This window comes from Crocuta crocuta, unplaced genomic scaffold (genome assembly GCF_008692635.1).
Source record: "Crocuta crocuta isolate KB4526 unplaced genomic scaffold, BGI_CrCroc_1.0 scaffold72, whole genome shotgun sequence".
NCBI lineage: Eukaryota > Metazoa > Chordata > Mammalia > Carnivora > Hyaenidae > Crocuta > Crocuta crocuta.
The window spans coordinates 1,082,177-1,091,413 of NW_027529427.1; the positions used below are offsets into that span (position 1 = coordinate 1,082,177).

General features: G+C 42.8%; 1 protein-coding gene across 1 annotated transcript in view; it reads left to right on the forward strand.

Moving 5' to 3' along the window:
* Positions 1–1,245: 1,245 nt before the first annotated feature.
* The window catches only part of AICDA (activation induced cytidine deaminase), a 9,497-nt gene continuing 1,505 nt past the window's right edge, over positions 1,246–9,237 (forward strand). Inside the window, exons 1-2 of the mRNA XM_077758968.1 lie at positions 1,246–1,355; positions 7,419–7,566. Of these exons, the coding sequence (XP_077615094.1) occupies positions 1,246–1,355; positions 7,419–7,566 (258 nt within the window). The remainder of the gene's footprint in view (positions 1,356–7,418; positions 7,567–9,237) is intronic.

Sequence of the window (9,237 nt, forward strand, 5' to 3'; positions counted from 1 at the left end):
AGATATATATTTTTTTAATTTAATGTTTATTTTTGAGAGAGGCAGAGACAGAGCAAGCCGGAGAGAGGCAGGGAGAGAGAGGGGGAAACACAGAATCTGAAGCAGGCTCCAGGCTCTGAGCTGTCAGCACAGAGCCTGACACGGGGCTCAAACCCACAAACTGTGAGATCGTGACCTGAGCTGAAGTCCAACACCTAACAGACTGAGCCACCCAGGCGCCCCACCCCTCAAATATTTAAATGGGGATGCGGAGGGGGCAGCTGTTTGCATCTGTCTTAAGTTCAAAGAAGTGGTCCAAGCTGGAGTGATAGACTTGGGAATCAATGCATAGGTGGTAGTTAAAGCCTTGAGGCAGGAAGCGAGCAGAGGCCCCAGCTGCTTTACCCTCACTGTACCCCCAGCACCCAACGCAGCTTCTCTCATGCAGTTAGGCATTAAGTAAGTGTCTATTGAATAAAGAAATAGAAAGGATTCACACTGAGGTGGGAGGGAGAAGCAAAATCTTTAATAGACCAAACTGCACGAGGGCAGAAATTGAAAGCCTTTTGCCTGAAAAGCCCAAACTGTTCTCCAAGTTCAACGGAGTCATTTGGACGTTGATTCTGTCTGACGAAATAAACACTTTTTAATGTTTTGGGATGCTGCTGCTTCCGACTTCAAAAATACCTGGCTTGTGGAAAAAGACAGCTTTTATAAAACTTACTCTTGTGCAGCCATCTAGTCTTCTAGCAATTCTTGTAATGCAGTCAGAAAGGGAGGGAAGGAAAATCAGCGGTTTAGGGTGCCACATTTCTATTCCTAAGTCCTACATGACTGACCACATAGACTTGCTTGGCCACAAAGCAGGTGTTAGTGCTGCTCTCTACTGAGATTCAGATACTGTTTACTTAAACAACGGAATAGATGCTTTCAGCTCACTGAGAACAAGATGCTATTTCAGTGAACATTACTATTATTATTATGCTTTTAAAATTAAAGATGTTATTGGTCACCAGGGTTACAATTTCCTAAGTGTCAATGGCTATTGTTTCCTGATGTTAACTGTGGAGGAAAGACTGAACTTTTACAGCTGCAGGCCTACGGGAACCTGTACATTAAGCAGAGTGGCCCTCAATCATTTTGCACACTCGACTCTGCCAATGACAGCCCCGCCTACCTTTTTTGGACCCACACGGGAGGAAGGCTACCTGAAGGTGATGATGCCTTGGGGGGGGGCGGGGCCTCAGAGGGTAAGCTCAAATTTGAATGTGTGGGGCCAATGCACTGCCAGGCAGAGCCAGTGAGGCAGCAGGACTTGAGGCAAGCCTTCCTTGGCCTGAGACTAAGAAAGACACCCTGGAATCCACAATGGACAGGTAAAGCCGGCTCCTCATGGGGGTGTGGGGGGGTTGCACGGGCTTTTTCCTCAGAGCAAATCTGCCTTTGCAGACTGGTAGCTCTCTCCTCTCCTCTCACACTCTGACTCACCGCTTGGTCAATCTGCACCTTTACTTCTCTGCGTCTGTCACATCTGTTCAGATCTTACACGCTGTGTACCTTTTTCTCTCTGTTCTCTGTCTCTCTTCCATATTCAGAGGGACTTCTACATGCCACACATGGACTTGTCCTGAGATGCATAGTGCAGTTAGAGATTCATTTCATGAAACGTTATAGCAACACTGTACTTATTAAAAACAGTAGTGGCAATTGTCATAATAATTTTGTCAGTATTCAACTACAAAAGGGCTTGTAAACTTTACTCGGGAGACTTTACTGACAACTTTAGTTACAGGAGATTATTTTAATGCCAATATTCAAAATTACTGGTGTGAAAGTCACTACGATGGCATGTACCTATTATTACAGGGAGAAAAAAATCAGTCAAGCAAGTTATTTAATGTTCATTGTTAGGCAGCTAGTGGCATTTTTACTACCTATCTAGTCTTTATTTTATTTTTTAAGTTTATTTTATTTCTTTTGAGAGAGAAAGAGAGAGGGCAGGGGAGGGGCAGAGAGAGGAGAGACAGAATTCTAAGCAGGCTCCACACTGTCCGTGCAGAGCCCAATGTGGGGCTCGATCTCACAAACTATGAGATCACGACCTGAGCCAAAACCAAGAGTGGGACACTTAACCAACGGAGTCACCCAGGTGCCCGTACGTATATAGTCTTTCAGTTTCGCTTAACTTACTTCTTAAATGTATTTTGTAAGATTTTCAGAATGTTTTCACGTGCAGTCTATGATAAGTTATTATCACATAACTTATTTTATTCCTACTTACTACAAATGTATGAGGATCATATTCAATCCACATACTTTATCTCAATTTAACTCTTTTCCAAAAAGTTTAACCTACAAAATTAAGATTTTTAAAGCAAATTTTTTTTTTTTACAGATTTTAAGTAATCTCTATACCCAGTGTAGGTGTTGAACTCACAATCCCAAGATCATGAGTCATGTTTCATTGACAGAGCCAGCCAGGTGCACCCAGAATTAAGGTTTTTAATGGAAGATGAAATGTTCTTCAGTAAATTTTCTTGAGGGCAAAATGTCAAACGTCTGCTCAGTTTGCAATCAGATTTTGAAAATTAATCTGAGGTAGAAAGAGGCAAAAGGTCCAATGAAAATATTTGCACATAATGAAATGCAAAGTGATGATTAAATTAATAGTTGCAATTCAAAGACAAAAAAGGAGAAAAGATGAAATTCAAGAGGAGTAAAAGGGAAATATATAATTATCATTAAGGAAAATAAGATCTGCAGAGAGCATTAGTGACGGCACAGGACTTCGTCAGGATTATTTTTAAGCCGTTTGTCTCTGGTTTGCATTGCTGGGGAGGCAGCAGTGTTCTGCCTCAGGGGACACAGCTGTCCAGAGCAGCTGTCAGCCCGTGACCTTGAAGGACTACCTCTACAAAGTCCTTTGTACCCAAAAGGGAAACCAAGAGAACAGGGTACTGGAAACAGGCTCCTAGCTACCGGTGGAGGAAAGTGCTGGACCAAGAAAGTTAACTGGCGGGTCCAAATCAAGCAACTCGCTGATGGTGACGGGTCACTTCTGACACAAACAGTAATGGATTGATGTATTGTCACGTGAGGCAGAAGGCAAAGTCTATCTGAATTCCTTTACATCTATCATGTTCTTTCCAGAACACCTTTCTTTCCTCCTGGTGGCAGATCCCCACCCTATCTCCTGCTGGGTATGATGTGGTAGCCTGTCTGCCCCTTTCTCAGCCGTATAGCCCAGGAGGGTAGATGAGCTGTTTAAAGAAATGTCTTCAGTAAGAAATGATGCTTACTCTGTTTAAAACTGAGCCCCGTGGGGCAACTGGGTGGCTCAATCGGTTCAGCGACCAACTCATGATGTCGGCTCAAGTCATGATCTCACGGTTGTGGGATCGAGCCCCACATCCAGCTCAGCTCTACACAAGTAGAGCCTGCTCAAAATTCTCTGCCTCTGTCCCTCCTCTGCTTCCACTCACATGCATATACACATTCTTTCTCTCTTGAAAAAGAAAGGGAGGGGGGCGGCTGGGTGGCTCAGTCGGTTAAGCTGCCGACTGGCTCAGGACATGATCTCGCGGTTTGTGAGTTCAAGCCCTGCATTCAGCTCTGTGCTGACAGCTCAGAACCTGGAGCCTGTTTCAGATTCTGTGTCTTCCTCTCTCTGCCCCTCCCTTGCTTATGCTCTGTCTCTCTCTTCTTCAAAAATAAATAAATGTTGGGGCGCCTGGGTGGCTTAGTTGGTTAAGCGTCCGACTTTCGCTTAGGTCATGATCTCGCGGTTCGTGGGTTCGAGCCCCGCGTCGGGCTTTGTGCTGACTGCCAGCTCAGAGCCTGGAGCCTGTTTCAGTCTGTGACTCCCTCTCTCTCTGACCCTCCCCTGCTCACGCTGTCTCTCTCTCTCTCCTAGAAATAAATAAAACATTAAAAATTTTTTAAAAAATAAATAAATGTTAAAAAAAAAGAACTTGAGCCCCAAAGACAGATTTTTTTTTTCTCTTTTACTTCAGTATTAATTAAGCACTCATCCTGTACTCGGTTTATATTCGCTAAGGATTATTACATGCTAATTATCTAACAACAGTAATAGTAATGATGGTAACTGCTATGATGATTACTATAATAAATTATTTTAAAATAAAGCCAATAATTATTAGATCTTTGTTAGCATTTGTTTCTGATGCCTGACAATTTGAATTCTAAAATAATATGATTAAGCCACTTTTAAATTGTTTGATATACAGAATGTGTATACTGGTGATAAACCTACTTCTCTGCCTCAAGATTTAAAGTGTATTTCAGTACGCTTCATGTGTGTGAAGCGAGATATTTAAATTGAAATGGCTATAAAAAGCTCATCCTTACTCACCTAAGTAATAAGGTTGACACTTGGATAGTTAACTTCTAAATTCAGGATCACGTGTATTATGTTAAAATTAATCCTCAACATAGGTCATCGCATTTACTGGGACATGTTTGTAAAAGCTTTATTCACAACAGCCTCAAAGTGGAAACAAAACACATGTCCATCTACAGGTGAATGAATAAATGGGCTATAGCCGTGCAATGGAATATTACTTTGGGAAACAAAGGACCAAAGCACTGGTACATGCAACATTACAAGTGAATTTCAAAGTGAAACAAGTCAGACACAAAGAGATAATGTAGGACTTCTATGGAATTCTAGGAAGCGGCTAGCGGTGTATGGTTACAGATAGCAGATGAGCGGTTGCCTAGGAAAGCTGGGAAGAAACTGACCGCCCACAAGGTGAATGTGGAAACTCTGGGGAGGGGTACCCTGGAAACGTTCTGTATCTTGGCTGTGGTCTGAGCTTTGGGTGTTTACATCTGTCGGTATGCATAAAACTGTACATTTTAAATGGGTGAAGTATGTAAATTACACCTCAATGTTAAAAAAAAAAAGGTGAAATAAGTTTCAATTCTCTTGCCAGCCAACCGTATTCAAATCCTTGCCTAGTTCTTTGCTTTTACAAGTTTACTGCAGTTTTTTGTTTTAATTCGAGAGAGAAAGAGAGGACAGGTGAGAAGGGTAGAGGTATAGAGAGACAATCCCAAGCAGGCTTCACACTCTGCACAGAGCCTGACTCAGGGCTCCATCCCACGACTCTGGGATCATGACCAGAGCCGAAATCAAGAGTCAGACGCTCAACGGACTGAGCCACTTCAGAGGCTCCTACAAGTTCACTGCACTTCTGCACGGAACCACTAGGTGGCAGCATTATCTCCACAACCTGATAAATACATTTCTGGAAAAGACTCAGAACGAAAACCAGAGAAACCATTAGTGCTTCGGTATCGACCGTACTATACAGCTTGTGTTGCACCCACAAAAGCCCAGAAACTTAGGTTAGCAGAGAGTATTTCCACAAATTCAATTCGATTCAGTGCTTATGACAAGTAAAACACTGCGCTAGGAATAAAGAAACAAAAGCAACCGCCCCAGCATGTGAGCAATATTGTGTAATGTTTAGATGATATTGCCAGGTTTATAAAGCAGCAGAATGCAAAATTGCATGTATCAGTATAATCAAATATGACTATATGTAAATATGACTATAAAATACTACAAAAACAAAAAAATTTTAACAGTAATTGTCATTAGATACTATGTCTAATTATCATTGGATATGATCCTAAATAGTAAACATTTTTACATTTTTTATTTCTAAAATTTTAATTCTTTAATATTTTTAAATGTAATACTTAACTTCTTGCATTATGCAAGTTAACAGTCAAGTATTACTCTTACGTTAAAAAGAATTTTTTTTCTCATAAAGTGACACTTTTCTGCCTCAAAACATAAAGTCTAATTGGGGAGACAGGTCAGTGATCAACTGGTAACAGAGGATGAGTGATCAACTGGTTACAGGAGGGCTTTTCTTGTTAATGTTTATTTATTTACTCTGAAAGAGAGTGCACACATGCGCAGGGGTGAGGGTGGGGCACAGGGGTGGGGGGGAGAATTACAAGTAGGCTCAGCAGAGCCTGATGGGGGGGCTCAAATCCACAAACCCTGAGATCATGACCTGAGTTAAAATCAAGAGTCAGATGCTTAACCCCTTGAGCCACCCAGGCGCCCCAGGAGGGTTTTTTGTTGCTGTTAGTGTTTGATTTTTACCTAGAAATTTGGGGATGGTGGTAACGAGAAAAAGAGTTGAACCGCGGTTAGGCTTTGAAGGACGTGTCGGTTTTGTCCAGTGGAAAAAGGTAGTAAAGTATTCCCTGGGAAGTGGGTCTGTAGAGTGACCGGAAAGAAAAAGTCTCAGGAACACACTAGTACCATAGGCACTTGAAGGTAGGGAAGGGAAGGTAAAAAGTAGTAGGAAAGGAGGCTAGAGATGTAGATTGATGACCAAATGTGAAAACTGTCCTAAACACCACATTAAAGATTTGTGGGCAGGGGCTCCTTGGTGGCTCAGTCAGTTGAGCTTCAGACTTCCGCTCAGGGCATGATCTCAAGGTTCGTGAGTTCGAATCCCACATCGCACTCACTGTTGTCAACACAGAACCTGCTTTGGATTCTCTGTCCACCCCTCTCTCTGCCCCTCCCCTGCTTGCTCTCTCTCCCTCTCTCTCTCTCTCTCTCAGAAACAAAACATAAAAATAAAAAATAGAGTTATGGGCAGAAGAGATTCCCTGGGAGCTTTTCAGCACAGAAATGACCTGGTCAAGCCTGGGTTTTGTGAGGTCACTCCGCACAACATGGATAATGTTCTTTCAGAGGGTGTGAAGGCAGTGAGCACCTCAGTCCAGGACAGCAGGGTAACAGAAGGCAAGGGCTTCTGGCAGAAAACAGGGGGAACGATGCAGATACAAACTCATGAAATGTCTGGAGGCTTAAATACAAATATTAAAAAACAAACAAAAGAGAAGTATTTGGAGAACTGAGTCAATCTATTTAGAGCATGAATTAAACATGAGGCACGAAGGAAAAGAATCAGTGATCCCAAGCTTTTAGCCTGGTTACGTGAGATGGAACAGTAAGGAGAGACAGGGTTATCAGGATGGCGGGCCGCTCGGGAATCCTGTTTTGACCATGTTGAGTCTGAAGTACATACTGGACATTTATGTAGAGTTTGGAGGGGAACTCTGAGAAAATACTTATGAAACTCCAGGAAGAAGTGTATAATTCCAAGGTGTCAGCAGCTAAAAGACGTCTGTGGGAGGAGCCTGTCCTGTGAGTTCATATGGTTTTGGGGCTCGGGCTACCTCTCAGTAGGTCTTAAAGCTAACCACGAAGAAGGGTTTATAATGGATCCCAAGTTCAGTAGGGTCTCAGGCATCCTGAGGTCAAGGAAGTCTTCTCTGGTGTGGCCCAAGTCATTACAGACTTTTTTTTAAAAAGCTGAAGGAAAGCCAGGAGTGACCAGAGAATGAGCTGTGCTCCTATATGTTCCTCCCTCTCTCACCCCCAGCCTCCTGATGAAGCAGAGGAAGTTTCTTTACCATTTCAAGAATGTCCGCTGGGCTAAGGGTCGCCACGAGACCTACTTGTGCTACGTGGTGAAGCGGCGAGATAGTGCCACCTCCTTTTCATTGGACTTCGGTCACCTTCGAAACAAGGTATCAGTGATTTCCTTCCAAGGCAATTAAAAGCTAGACTTTGTGCAATTCTGGAACCATCTGCTGATAGTACTCCTTTTCAGCTTGTTTCACATTTAGGTCTTCAGAATTCTCTTTTTTCTTTCACTTAAAATTTCTGTTTACCTATTTTGAGAGAGAAAGCAGGATAGGGGCAGAGAGAGAGGGAGAGAGGATCCCAAGCAGGCTCTGCACTGTTAGCACGGAGACCCACACGAGGCTCAAACTTATGACCTGTGAGATCATGACCTGAGCCAAGATCAAGAGTCGGATGTTCAACCAACTGCGCCACCCAGGTCCCCAGTCTTTTTCTTTTTTAAATGTCCGTGAAACTCATGGCGCCTGAGCAGCTTAGTCAGTTAAGTGTCCAACTCTTGATCTCGGCTCAGGTCATGATCTCACAGTTTATGGAGTTCGAGCCCCACATAGGGCTCAGAGCCTGCTTGGAATTCTGTCTCTCCTTCTCTCTGTCCCTCCCCCACTTGTGCTCATGCACGTTCTCTCTCAAAATAAATAGATAAACTTAAAAAAAAANTTTAAAAAAAAAAAAAAAGTCCATGAAACTGTAACAGTTATGCCCCAAAGCTTGTCATTTACTGTTCTCCCCGATTATCCTGGGCACATTACTGCCACACCTTGCTTCAATGCCAAGAATTAACTGCCCCCCAAAACTTTCTTCCCCTTTTCCCCGCAAATGAATTGCCTTTGAGATTAAGGAAGAAATAGAATGTAAGAGCCTTTTGACTTGGGAGAGTATTATCAGCTCATTCAAGCTAAATTTTAAATGTGAAAATCAAACTCTTTAGAATTTTTGAAAACTAAGGAAGAAACATTTAGGAAAACTTCATAAGGACTCACTCCTGCTTGCCACCCAATTTCCATTCCCTCCTGCTCACATGGATCATAGGCTAATGGGTACATTCAGTATGATGAGGCCCAGAATACTGAGGGAGGCTTCAACTGGTCGATTAATTCGATCAATCTCTCTGGCATCTAGAAGATCAGAGAATTACACTCCCAAGAGACTTCTTCACCATATCCAGAGGGGTTTACAAAGGCTTCTGCCCATGATCATTTCCTGTCTCATAACAGGCAGTGACATCTGGCTTCAGTGGAATCCCAGGGAAGAATCCATGGGTGGAAGGACACTGTCTGACTCATTGTGAAGTGTTTATTTTACTCTTCAGTCCCCTTTGCCTCCATTTGTATTGTGTAAATTATCTCACTACAGTTGTTTTACATTCTAATCTCTTTGTTGATGTGACACATTCCAAGCACAGAAAGGCTTTGCAGTTACAAACCCTTTATTTCTTTCTCATCTAATCCTCCCACCAGCCTACTTTACTGGTGAGGAATCAGAAGATCCAGGAGTTGGGGAAGTTGTCTCAGTCACTGGAGTGGTGATGCCAAGGAAGTGGAATCTAGATCATCAGAATTCTGGGACTCACGACTTTTCTGCAACGCGAGGCGGACTTGCTAGATCTCATTATTGGGAGGTTGTTATTACAATTGCAGGGATCATACAAGGAGCAAACAAACACATTTAATTGTCCTTAATCCACAGCAGTGCCTATAACCTCTCTTACAACCCCTCTCTGGGGGCCTTACCCCAATCTGTTTTGCCCCTTCAGTCCCCCCAACCATATTTCCTTA